Below are 13667 nucleotides of genomic sequence, written 5' to 3'. Positions count from 1 at the left end.
CAGGTGCCAAGCTTATGAAATCCTCCTGCCGTGTGGTAGACACCACAGCATGCTTCATTAGCAGCCAGCCGAGCAGCTCGCCACCTCCAGCTCGCAGGCATTGCAAACAGTCTGGAGATCAGAGACCCAAACCTGGGAAGCAAAGGAGGCAAGGTTTCAAAGGCAGAGGGGGATTTAGGCAGACAATGCTGGACTCTGTAAAACCTGCTCCCAGCCCCTCTTATCCTCACTCGTTTGAGTGAATGCAGCTGTCTGTCTTGTCTAATTCAGGGGTACAAAGCTGTGGCTGGAAGTGCTAGACGTGGCCATGGCAGTCTTATTAAAAACAACATGTAATAAATTGCCAAATGCCATTTACCCTGGATAACCTCCTCAGCTGAAACTCTCCGTATCTACTGGGGCTGCTTTGATGTGTCCTCCCGCTCTTTCAGCCCAGATGTTGCCATAGATTTGCTGACGATGACTGCAAACCGGCTTTGAAACGCGCTCTGGCAAGAAATCCCTTCCCATCCTGTCTCAGATGGGGTCTGCTTTTTTTCCCGCCTCACATTTTTCTTACTGAGGCCATTGGGATGAACAAAGGCTCTTTGTTCATTTAGCCGTTTCTCTGCTTGCCGATGCTTTTTTTTTTTTAATTTTTTAATAACTAAGTTGAAATGACAGCAGTTCAATAGATGAAATAGTTCTTAAATACCGCAGTGACAGGCAGTGCTTGGGCACCATTTCCAGCTGTACACACTGACCGTGGAAGGCCGCAGGAGCCTTACCTGCCCCAGCAATACTTTCTCCCTGTCCCTCAAGCCCCAGGAAAAAAGAAAATTCGACTGAGTGATGACATTGTCAGATTTTCTTTTGAATATTATGGTGAGCCAGCACCTGCTATAGGGTCAGGCCCCTTGCCCTAGGGACGAGGGCAAACGGCCTCAAGCTGCGCCAGGGGAAGGTTGGGAAAAACCTCATGGAAAAGGTGGTCGAGCACTGGGCCAGGCTGGAGGTGTGTACGAGACGTGTGGATGTGGCACCTGGGGACACCGGGCTGGCGGCGGGCAGGGCAGCGCTGGGTTAGCGGCTGGCCTCCATGATCTTCAAGGCCTGTTCCGACCTGAACGAGCCGATAGGGCCCACGAGCCCCTCAGGGCACCTCTTCTGGGCCTGGAAGCAACCCGCCCGCCGGATGGCGGGGGCCAGACATGATCTGTGTTCTCGTTGTGCCAGGGGCGAGCGGGCAGAGCAGCGAGCCCCCCGCCGCACAGCCCCTCCGCCGCGCCCGCCCGCGGCCCCCTCAGCGCGCCTGCGCACGGCCCTGCAGGGGGCGCCCCTCCCCGCCGCACCGCGCACGCGCGCAGCCCTTCCCGCCTCCCAGCCTTGGCAGCCGCCGCGGGGGGGCGCCCGAGCGGGGCGGCGGGGGGAGAGCGCGGCCGTGACGCGGTACGGCGGCCGGGCGGGGCGGCGGCGATGGAGCGGCTGGAGCGGTGCGGCCGCTGGCTGCGGGCCGGGCTGGCCGCCGGGCAGGTGCGCCGCCGGCTGCCCTGGGTGCTGCTCGCCATCGTCCTCCTCGGGTCCGCCCTCAAGGACGGTGACCTGGTCCCCGAGACGCCCATGCGGAACAAGCGCAACCCGCTCAATGTGTGAGGAGAGCCGGGGGGGCGGCGGGCGGGGGGAACGCGGGCCCTGCGGGGCGGGCGGCCCTGGCGGGGTGCGGGCTGCCGTGGGCCTGCGCCCCTCCTGGGGCGGGGGGCGGCCTCTGCCGGGCGGGGGGGAGCGCACCCGGCTGTGGGGCCCGGTGTGAGCCGAGGGGCTGTGAGGCTGCAGGGCGGGGGGGCGTCACAGCACCTGCAGCTTCTCCGACAGCTTTTACTGGAAGAGGGAAAGAAGGAATTTTTTTCCTTCTTTAGCGCCCAGAGACTTCCTAATACTCGTACCTGATAGTTACTGAGCTGACCTAAAAGCAAGCTGAGGAAAATAAGTTGTCCAGCGTCGTTTGTGAAAGCGGGGTTACTGCCACCCTAGTCTGCTGCTTGGGCAGTGATTTCACCGCCTTAGTCATTCCTTCAGCCTGCCTTCGGACATTTGGAAGGGCGTGAGGAGGCCCGGCGGTGGGCTGGCCGCCTGCTCTGCCTGCTGCAGGTCAGCAAGTGAAGCAGAAATTGCTGGTTTCCCCCGTGCCTCGGGGAGTTTTGTACTTCATTGATTCAGGTTTGTCGTTTGGTGACGTGGGAGCTGCTTTTAGCGTGATTGAAAAGAAGGATTGGCAGGAGCACTCAGAGAGTGGAATTGAAGTTACGGTAAAAACATACTACGGTTCCATTCCCCCTTTTTAAATAGAGGAAGGTTATCTGTGCTGACAGTTCCTGAGGCAGGTTTTTTCCCTGCAAATTACTTGCCGGCAGCAGTTATGTTAGCAGCCTTCTTCGCTTCTAACTGTCTCAATAAAATGAGGATTTTATTTTCAATTACTATTCCACGTGTAGTTGCCACACAGATGCCACTGTAAAATTAAGAGAAAAGGAGGTGCTCCTCAAAATCCTGGGCAAGGCCCTGACTAGTTTCGTTACGCTCTTAATGAAGGTGCAGAACTTCCTTCTTACTTGTTTCTGTCTTCAGTACCGAGGCATCGATTAAATGGTGACTGCCTGTGTCTGGCTGTAGCTCAGCCACAGACCAGAATTCTGCTGTCCCCGTTTTTCACACCAGGATGTGGGTAACGAAGGGGGCTGCACAGTGCCCCTCTCCCACCAGCTGATAGGAAGCTGCATTGGAAGGTGCTGATGGGAGAGAGGAGATTGTAGTCTGTCATCTCCTTAACTTGTTAGTAAATTCACCTGCATGTGCTCCATTTTAAGATCTCAGAAGAGGACTAGCTACACAATACTGTCTTCTGCTAAACAAGTTATCAGCCCATCAACAGCTTGTTTTCAAGATTTTGTAGGCATCACAGCAAAAATTTTCAACGCAGAGAGCAAACTTTGATATGGAGCCATTTGTGTACGCTAAAGGAAAGCTTTCATCAGCTGGAGGGACACCAAAGGAACAAACACATTGTGCATCTTCATTTATTTTATAAGGTGATGATGGAGGAAAAGCTCCATGGGCTGATTAGGAAAAAGTCAACCCTTCTGGCTGTCTTACTGAATATCGTGAGGTTGAGGTTGTGAAGGTCTTTGAAAGCAAAGGTAATTGAGATGAAGAAAGAGAGTCTAAAGGGTTACTGTGAGCAGGGTGGCAAGCTAAAAATACATTCTTGCAGCTGCATTTTGAGTAGGGCAGAGTTGAGCAGGCTTGTAGGGTAAAAGGAATTGCAAAACTGGACTGCAAGTCTGAACAAAGGCTCTAGGTCCAAGGAAATGCAACTGGGAACAACAGTTTAAGTACCTGGTTGAGGAAGTATTCAGGTGTTGGGCCTGAAAGGAATAGTGGGGAGAGGGTTAAGATTTTATTTTAGCCAAGCTTTACTTTAAGGGGAGGGCACAGGTGTCTAGATGGTTCTGAACACTGACTTTGAACACCTGCTTCTTCAAGCACCACCCCTTACCCCAGCTCCTGTGAAGTTTAACACATGCATGTTTTTCTTTTGGCTTTTCTCTGGCAGATATTTTGTGAAGGTGGCTTGGGCATGGACACTCTGGCTTCTGCTGCCCTTCATCACAGTCACCACCTACCAGTTTGCCAAGAACAAGTTCCTCTATGGTCCCACGAAGAGCATTTTGATTGTGTTGCGGCGTCTCAGTGCACTGCTGGTGGGCAGTGCTGTCTGGTATGTCTGCACTGGACTCTTCCTCTATATTGAGAATCTCACTGGCAAGTGCTCTACCCCGGGTATACTCAGCGAGCCTCGCCGCCTCTATGCCACCAAGCAGGAATGCCACCAGGACAACGGGATATGGAATGGTTTTGATATCTCAGGGCACTGCTTTCTGCTCTCGTACTGTGCTCTGATGATTGTGGAGGAAGTGGCTGTGCTGGAAGGCTTGTCCATAGACCATAACTCTAAGCTGCGTGTTGTGATCAACATTCTGTTTGTTTCCTTGTGTTTCCTCACCATGATCTGGGTGTTCATGTTTCTCTGTACTGCCGTGTATTTCCATGACTTCAGTCAAAAGCTTCTCGGTGTGCTGATAGGTCTGTCAGCTTGGTACGGGACATACAGATTTTGGTACTTGAAACCCTTTTCTCCTGGACTACCTCTTCCAAATATACCTTTGAGTTCAAAGAAATACAGTTATAGCAGATAAAATAAGTTTTAAGATGTTTGGATTTTGCTTTCAGTGCTGGAGTAGTTGAATGTAGGAACGGTTACTGTATTTCCACTGTAAGGAACAAGGTGATGGCTTGAAGGAAACCAAATCTGTACTAGCCAGTGGCTGGCAGGTGGTAATGAGCTTCTTCCTCAGGAGAAAAAAAAAATGGTATTGGAAGAGGTCTGCTCTTGTTTAGGAGCTGCTGACTGACATTCTCAGCAAAGAAATTGAAGTTGGTTCTGTTTCTGTTACTAATAAATGGAGAAGCAGATCCAAGGCTGACAGAGGCCTTTGCTCTTCAAGAGCTTGACCGATCACAGTTAATTCTCCCTCTTCCTTTTTGATTTATGTCAAAACTTTTTACACTCCTATGTGTATTGCCTTACAGGAAAGCTCTAATAATGACAGTGCTGCTAAGTGCTGCGAAAATACCAGTACTCATTAAAGCAGTATATAGCTCTGTTGTGAAACCAGAACATCTCATGTTATCAAGGGTTAAATACGTTAGCGCCACAAATGCTGCTTCTTAGCTGTCTGCACCTTCTGCAACAAAGAGAGTAACTTTGAGATGTAATGTCTTAAGCAGGCTGTGACTTTAAATTCGTACCCGCCTTTGAAAAGAAAACTCTTGAAAAACAGGCCTTAACTTAGGTGAAGAATAATATTTTATTGTTTTATTCTTGACAGAAAAAATGAACTCCGTAATGTTGCTAAAAAGTCTGAGAATTGGAGTTTTAATTATTTTTTTTTTCATCTTATGACTTGCACACTTTGCAATGAGTACTTTGTGGTATGTTTCTTCTAGAAGAACAAATTCTGTTGTTACAAGTTAGCTTAACCTGCTGTTTCTCAAATAGTCTGCTTGGTAATGAATGAAATGTTTATCCTAAGAGCTGCAAAGCAGTATGCTTGGAGCAATGTTTATTCTTGCTTATCCAGCCATGTCAATAAGCTACTTAATTTTGATTGCACGTAAAGCTGTGGCCACTTTTGATGTGGCTGGAAACCCACTACTGAATAAAACACTACTGTTATGTAATGAATAGGTATGATGTAGGATGGGCTTACTTATCATATCAATCAGACATTTAGCATAGTCTTTTATCTTGAAAAGTTTTTTATTATTTCATAAAGGCTCAGTCGTAGCACAGTTGCACAGAATTTGTTTGACAGTTGTAGTGATGAGGAAGACGTCCAAAAAGGTCTCTGGGCAAGACTGTGGATAATGCCTGCTAATCCGAGAGTGGGCTTGATCTGGCTGTAGTATTTGACTCCAAAGTGATTATTTTACTGAATATAGGTTATGATGCACTCACTGTAGTCTAATCTTGGCACATTTCTTTTTGCCATATCAACAACTGTCTTCCAGTAAGTGAGTGGTAGCGTTTGCAATAACTACCGCAGTGTTAATTCCACGCTTATGGTCTGCCTTTGAGGAGAGCTGAATTCACCTGAATTTCCACTGAATTCAGTGGCGGTTGTTGTGTACCCTTATAAAGTACAAATAGCCTCTCAGAAAGAAGCTGTTTCAGGAGGTTATGTATTTTCTGTCAAGCTCCTCCTTTTGTTTTTGTACTAAATTGCCTTTTAAGCTGTCTGTTTGGAAAATTTGCACTGATTAACTCATATTGGGTTTAACTAAATTTGTTTAAGCAATGCAAATTCATTTGCAGACATTCTTTTGATGTAATGTAAGTCTGCTCCCAATAGATTTAAGCTAGACCGCAAGCCACTTTCACCATGAAACAGGATTATGTACCCAGAAGGTTTTCTGATTAATTTCATTAAATTTAAGTTTCTATTTTAGGTTATCTTTATGTAACTTTGCTATATAGATGAGGCCTCGGAACAGGAAATGCTGTTTATGTAAACCAACTGACTTGCTGAAATTATGTTCAGTTTCACAAATGTTTTATGCAGTCACTACAGGGATATTCTTGTCCCCTTCTAAGCAGTGTCAATCAAACTTTTTATTATGGATATACTGTGGGATACAGTAAATAATATTTTTATTTAAACAATGAAAGAAAAACACTTGAAAACTTTGTCAGTGTTTATGTCTGAGAATCTGTTTCTGGTGTCTGTAAAGATACTGCTGCTCTTCACTTCCCTGAATGATCCAGACTCTTGGTATTTTTGTGACTACCGAGATGCATGGTCAAACTGACATTGATAATTCTGCTGTATTTCAGTGGGTTAATATAGCACAGGTTCTCAAAAGTACAGGGTATAAAAAGAAGCAAAACAAAAAAAATAAAGCCATGCTTGATGCAAGCAGGTTTCCTGATGTGGGCCTGTTAACACCAGGCGGTTCATTTTGTAGACCTGGACAGTTGCTTATTGTAGCAATATGAAAGCCTAATCCAGTGAAATATATGGGAAAATTCCCATGGGCTGTAGTACTGCTTATGAGTTTGGAAATCTTGGCGTATGTGTCTGTCTCAGTACCTGGAGACCATGTGCCAACTGTTGGCTTAGAAAGTTCCCTTGTGCTCCAGACCTTTATTTTGCACTTTTTTACTCAATTTCAGGATAAGCCTTTGCTTCCTTGCACTTTAACTGGAAAGTAAAGGTTGCAAATTTTCTGTTCGTGTGTGTGCCATCACCTTTATCTGACTTCCTTCCCTCTCCCAAATACACTTCTGTCATTAAAATAAAAATATAGTTTCTCTATGACATATTTGCAGCCAAAGGGAAGCATTGCTGTGAGTAGCTGGGTTTCAGGTCCTGTGCCAAAGGCACAAATCAGCCATCAACAAGTATTACTGTTTCAAGATTTTTAAAGTGTTACCTTTTAAAGGAAAATTTTCATATTTTGTAGTGAATTCAAAAAGACAGCAACTTGAATCACAAGAAACACGGGTTTTCTTCTTTTTTTCTTTTTCTCTTTTCTGCATTAAAGTATTCCTCTTGTTCCTGCAGAACTGTCTTTGTGTCTGTAAAATTATCTAGGGAATTGTCTCCAATATCTTACTAGCATATTACTTTTTTCAGCATATGTTTGCTAATTTTTCATTGCCTGTGTCTGTCTAGCCAATTTGGTGGGCTCTGTTTCACGGTACTTTCACAGATGCAGCATTTGGCCTCACTGATGTGGCTGAGGCAGTTCTTGGTCTCGGTGCTTTAAACATTTTCTTCTGCTGGGGCCAGCAAGGAAGAGAGTCTCAGCTAAAACACAGTGGGAAGATTAACTGGATTAGGATTCATTTCACTCTTCACTTACCTAGTACTCTTTCAAATGTTTGCGTCACTGGAGGCAAGATCAGGCAAACGGGAAAGGTTAGATCTTTTGCAAGAGCCATCTGAACAGTTCAGACTAAGTATATCTGAAGCTGGGGTTTGATTCTTCCTCAGAGTCTTTGTTCAAAACAGATTTCTTCCATGAATGCTTCACTGGTGCTAAATGGTGTTCTTGGTTTGCCAGTATATTTGTGTGTACTGAAACTTAGGTTGTGGAGCGGCTGCAAAAGGAGAATCCTGTGTTCTGGTTTGATGCATGGCAATTCGTGACAAAGTGAGAAACACCTAGTTATGCCCTGTGGTGCACTTTAATGGAAAAAACTGTAGGGGCTGCTGTGATATATTAAATGTTTTGGAAGAATGCAGGTTTAGTTGTGAACACAAGTCTATGGTCACTTTTCTTAGTGAAATAATACTTGGGTTTTCCCACTGCAGCTACTCCGCAATCAGCCTTTTCCAGCCCTTTGCCTTTGATCAGCCTGTGTTTATCTCTGTTCGCTCAGAAACCTGTTTCTTGGGATTATTTCTTTTCATAGCTTCGTCTCGCCTCCGGGAGTGCAGATTAGTAATAAATGCTCTTCACCTCTGCTAGATGCGTGCTTTCTCTATATATATTTTGTGTTCCCTGCCTTTAAGTATTTTGCCAAAGCTTAAGATGAAAGTAATTCATGCTAGCAAAAAAGGCTGTTGTGGTTATGAACTCATAATTAGCCATTATTAAAAGGAGCGGGTCTGTCACTGTAATGGTGTTTACCTGGAAAAAAAGTACCTGTTTAATTTATTGAAGCAGAACTACACCTGAGGTGCTTGAACTCGGGGAAGGAAGGAGAAGCTAACGTGACAGTGGTGCTTGCTGTGTTAGTAGAGTCAGCTTTGTCCTTTTCTTGGGGAGCAAGCACTGCATTTCTGTAAATGTTTCACCCAGATGTTTAGTAGGAGATCAACTATTTGAAACGCGGGAAGGGTACCTTAGCGCTTAAACAAAGAATACATTGAGAACATAAAGGTTACAGGCTGGAAAAGCAGAAATGGAAATGCCTGTCGGGATTGAGTGCAGTCCCTGGAATTTCAGGTGATTATGTAGTAATATTTAGACTGAAAGATGATTTAAATGACCCTCTGTCCATCACAAAACACAGGCAATGCCATGTGCCTTGTACCAAGCTGAGTAATTTCTCTGTAAAGTTTTGGAACTATAATATGGCATAGAAAATACACAGTAGGTGAAGAGCTTTACCAGCCTTTCTGCAGAGTTGAACTTCAAGGGAAAGCAGTACTCGGAAAAATGCCCTTTCTGTCACGCTTTTCCTGACAGTGTGTCTGACGGTAGGAGACCTGCAGTTGTACTGTGTGTCTCCCCACTGGTGTATGGCTGAAGAAAGGTAAGTGTGGAACAGAAGTAAATACAAATGATGACTATTTTTTTCTCTCACATTTCTGAAGCCTTTTTCCATGTCCAGTCTGGGTTCATTTTGCAGTTTTAGGTCACGTATTCCCTCATGATGTAATTTAATGCATTTAATCAGTGGGAAAGGCGGTTGATGGGAGAGCAATAAACAGGCGTATCCTTCAATGTAAATGTCGGCTCCCTTCCGAAATGCATTCCCTGAATCCTGCGCTGCCTGTGTTCTGCAGAGCCTTCCCTGTCTCGTGGGGGCTTGGGAGAAGAGCAGTGCGGAGGGGTTACACACATGGTGACTGTCAGCGACAGGCTTCATCATGGCTCGTTGCTGGAGACAATTCAGCTAAATAAGTCGTGGCTCAAAATAGCAGACTGTGATGGAGAAAGCTGTGCAAAATTGATTGAAAATAAAGATGCTAAGCCCACAAAGCCTGTTAGTCTTATATCCAAATGTGTGAATTGTCGCACCCAAACCCAGCAGGATTGTGCTGATTTGGAATGGCACTTAGGGTCTGCCTTCTGTGTTTTGCAGGTGATGGAAGCGAGCGTGGATTTAATATGGCCTTGGTATGGTATCATTCCAGACCACAGCTCTTCCCAGCACGGTGCACTGTTGCTCCAGCTTTGCCATAGCCTGACCTGACTGATCTGATTTTTAGAAAAATAGGAATGATAGAGGTTTGTGCTTTTTAAGAATTTTTTTTTTTTCCCCTGCTGATTGCCATGATTTGGAAGTTAAGAGAAAAAATTATGCCAGGGTAGGTTTTTTTTTGCTTTATTTTGTTTTCTGAGGGTTTTTGTTTGTTTGTTTTGGGGCTGAGCTTTTTGCTTGTGGTCAAGAATCCTCCATGTTGCTGTTCTGTAGTGGCTGGCTCCAAGGGCATGGAATGGAAAGAAACTGCTTTTGGTAAGCAAAAATAGAAGAGTGTTCCAGGAGGCTTGCAGTGCAGTGCCATGACCTTGTGATGTAAAGAGCATGTGCAAAACAGCACTTAACTATGCAGAATACTTACTTCTATGTCAAGAAGTGCCTGCAGCATTATAAAGCACCCTGAAACCTGGTTACACTCTGTTCTGATTGCAAAGTAGCTTTATTTGGATAACTCTCCTGCAGCTAAAAAGGATTTAGGTCATAGGAGGGATGAGGTACTGGTAGGAAAGGGCTGAGACAGGAGGCAGTGAAAGTAGGGGGATGGATGGTGTTATTTTTTGCTCTGAAGAGCTTTTTAGCAAGAGTGTACCTCCTTCATCTCTTAGCAGTTCTTTCCCAGAAGGTGGAAGTGGGAGGTGCTGTGTCCACTGATGCAGAGCTTCCCGACCTGTGGGCTCCTGACCACAGAAATGTCTCTGAGAATGGTCATGCACCCCGGCTGTCTGCAGCAGGGGAGTGAAATCTGGGACGTCCAGGAGAGAGGAAAGGGGTAGGATGGCAGAGAGGAGTAAGGAAAGAAGGAGCTGAAAGTAGATCATTGTGCAGAGGAGAAAGACAAAAGGAAGAAAAAGGGTACTGTGAGCTCCCGGGGAGGGAGTGGGTGGAGGTTGACACTTGGCTCATGGATGCTCCTCAGCATCAAAGTGGCATGGAAATAGAAATGATCTGCTCTGGCAAGGGCAACTGCTGCCCGCAGCCTCTGCTCGCCTTCGCTGCAGCTGCAGTGATGGACATCTGTGTTCTGACAAAGCAATTTTCATCTAAATTATTGATGGCTTATGTGGTACTCTTTCTTTCACTGGGAGGTGTTTAAAGCAGATTGTTTTCTCTCTGTTTCATCCTTCAGAGGGAAGTGTGTAAAATGGAGAATGAAACACGGTGACAGTAAATGCGTCATTTGGGCACATTTGGAAATCAGCATGAGGTGGAAAAAATAGGAAATTTGTTTGTCACGAATGTGCTTCATCTAGGAATACGAGTTCCTGTGTGTTTGCACTACTGCTTAAAACCTTAGATTCAGTGCTAGAAACAGCTTGGTCTGGAAACCTCTACAATGTGATCATGAGGCCATGCTTTAGGAGCTCCGTCAGGGGTATGAAACCTGTGCCAGTTCACAACATGCTTCAGCAGATGGTTTCATTCCCCTTCATACCTGTGGGTTTGAACTTTTCTCTGGGTGCGGGCCGCTGAACACGCATTGGGGGCTTCATTCTGCCCCACCAAGGCAACAAGAGCTTTTCTACAGACTTGTGTAAGAAGAGTAGCTTTGGTGATGGCCTGAACAGATGTGAAATCACCCTCTTAATCCTCTGCTATGCCACAAATAACTGCAGGTGTGGAGTTACAGTAGCTGGCTCTAGGGTTGTGTGTTATTTTTTGGTTCTTTGATTATGTAGTTTTAAATCCCATATTGTTGTATTTTATATTATCCCTGGCCATCTCAATATTCTATTATCATATTATCCTGTATTATTTTAATCCCACATATCTCTCCAGAAACTGAGAGATTTAGCTGCTGTCATTGCCTGCATTGTGGATCTAGTCTGGGGGGCGGTTTGGCTTTGATCTTGGTGATGGCACTGAATGCCATCAAACGCAACCTGATGAGAAATATTTTTACAAGCTTTAATGTTTGCTGTTCTGATGTGGAGAAGTCTGCATGTATTTTCCTAGCAGGAAGAAAGTTTCCCTTTGCTTGAAGTAGCAGCTCTTACACCATCCCTCCGTCCTCCTTAGCCAGGATACTGAGATGGCAGTTGGCTAGTAAGGATGTTTTTTCATTCAGAAAGGGAGGAAGACTTGGCAATTAATTTCTGAGAGATGGTCACTGGGTATTCTTAGGCAGCCCTTGATCTTGATTTCTTTGACAACTTGTGACAGGCTTTGTGGTGTGTTCTCTGTGCTCTGGCAAGCTTGGTTTTGAAACCCTTTATTCTGCATGGAGGGGTTGCATGACAAGCAAAGGAGAAGGCTGCCAGCCCGCTGCAACGCTGACACATAATTTTTCAGTTTTCGTAACAGTCTTTTGAGCAAAACCCATAGGGGTAAAAAGATTTCAGCAGATGTATTTCTATAAATCTGACCATTGGGAGTCTATTAAACAGGAGGCTTGGGAGGGAGGAGGAGGAGTGACCGCTCCTTGTGAGCCTGCTCAGCATCGGGGGTGCTTAGAAGGGCTTGGACTTCACAAGTAGCCCCTGATTTTCTTCCCTCTGGTAACTAAAATTTCCACATTTGAGCACAGATAAAGATTTTGAGGACCTGACGTGCCTAAAAGCATATTTGCCTCTAAAACACAGGGAGTTTGAAGGATAAAATTACGCTCGGGTAAATAAGTACGTAGAGGGTAAAGCCTAAGAAGGACCCTAAGTGGGGCCGGCTCAGGTACACGGAGGTATTTGGTGCAAGATACAGCCCGAGCATTCCCTCTGCTGTCTGGTGCAGCCGAGCCAGTGCTCCAGTGACAGCGGTGGCTATGGAATTAACTGCTCAGCTGCAAATGTGAAGGTGTCCAGATGTTTGCTCCAAATAGTATCTCTGAGGTGCCTCACCTTCCAGCCTTACCCCTCGGACGCTGCAGTTCCTCCACACCTTGCTGAGAACAAAGCATGGGGTCCTAGAGCGAGAAGACAGATTTTTGCTATCATTTTCATATTTCTGTGTACAGAAAATGCCTTGGGCAGAAAACATCGGGCCAGTGCCTGGCTTATGGCCACATAGGGCAGTGGTCTCCCCTTTTAGGTGGAACTAAAGCAGAAAAAGTCTGATTAGGCTCCGATCAGCAAGAGTGAAAGCAACTTTTAATGGTGACAGCCTGTAATCGCCACAGGGCTGCTAACAGTAACTCGCTAATCTGGATTGATCGGGGTGGTGACATTCATCTCCGGGTTCGTTTCAGCATGGTCTCAAACATCCGTCCAGCCTCTGCCTGTCACAGTAATTGTCTTTTATCGCTCTCCCAGATTGCTTTTCCCTGGAGCAAAGTCCTGGTGTTTTTTCATTACCGCGGCAGGGAAACAAGGCTCAGCAATGGGGAGTGGCACTTTTTTTCAATTTGGTTCAAAACAAAAGCTTGTTAGTGAATATTCCTAGCCGAGAACCTGTACAGAGCTCATCACTACAACATCTGTGGCATCCCAGCAGCCCAAGCAGCGACATTGTGATAGCTTTCACATGCTGGCCCGAGCCGACCCGTGCCTTGTTCCAGCTGCTGGCTCAGACTGGTTTCCGTATAATAGTTGCATTTTAACAGTGTGCTCCAAAACAGAACAAACACCTATTTTTTTCCAGCGTTTAGAGTTCTGAATTGCTTCATGATTTAAAAATTATTCTTAGGTGTTTTTTTTTTTAAAAAGAAACACAACAAAACAAGGAGCCAAGTAACCAGCAGCAGTCTTGCTAAGCAGCTTCCTTCTGCCCCATTCTTGGGCTGAAATCCTGGGAACTGAGCAAGTATTTGCTCTTGTTCCCCTCTGGGTTTCTTGGCCTTGTACCCCCATTAACACTCCTTTCTTCACCTGACATGTGCATTTCATCAGCTTCTGGAGATCACCAGGGAGTGTGTATAGGACAGTGGGCAAAGGTAAAAGGGTGAAATCTTGGTAAGGGTCTCATGTCAGTGTATCTCTATAAATTATTGTGAGGAGGTTAGTATCAGCTAGTGGACCAGATGAGCTGTGGGTCATCATGTACAATCTTACATCTTTCAGATCAAGCAAAAGGGATGTCAGAGGTGACCTCAGGGGACCCTCTTGGCTCCCTCTTCAAAAAGAGGCAAAGTAACTTATTTCTTCCGAAGTCATTGATACCACGAAGCAAACGTATATGGAACTATACTTAGGAGAACATGTATCTG

At 45.6% G+C, this 13667-nt stretch overlaps 1 protein-coding gene across 1 annotated transcript; it reads left to right on the top strand.

The window, feature by feature from the left end:
• Positions 1-1418: 1418 nt before the first annotated feature.
• On the top strand, positions 1419-8069 carry FITM2 (fat storage inducing transmembrane protein 2). Its single transcript, XM_055814258.1, has 2 exons — positions 1419-1628; positions 3590-8069. The coding sequence occupies exons 1-2, from the start codon at positions 1456-1458 to the stop codon at positions 4230-4232; spliced, it is 816 nt and encodes a 271-aa protein (XP_055670233.1). The 5' UTR covers positions 1419-1455; the 3' UTR covers positions 4233-8069.
• The last annotated feature ends 5598 nt before the right edge of the window (positions 8070-13667 follow it).

Source organism: Falco peregrinus, chromosome 9 (genome assembly GCF_023634155.1).
Source record: "Falco peregrinus isolate bFalPer1 chromosome 9, bFalPer1.pri, whole genome shotgun sequence".
NCBI classification, from domain to species: Eukaryota; Metazoa; Chordata; class Aves; order Falconiformes; family Falconidae; genus Falco; species Falco peregrinus.
Note: the sequence above shows the minus strand (reverse complement) of the source record. Positions and strands in the feature narration are given on the sequence as shown.

What these genes read in the sequence shown, in the direction of transcription:
- FITM2 (XM_055814258.1), top strand. Translation starts at nt 1,456, where the DNA reads ATGGAGCGGCTGGAGCGGTGCGGCCGCTGGCTGCGGGCCGGGCTGGCC. An exon ending in AAGCGCAACCCGCTCAATGT is followed by an intron (nt 1,629 to 3,589) that starts GTGAGGAGAGCC and finishes TTTCTCTGGCAG; the next exon opens with ATATTTTGTGAAGGTGGCTT.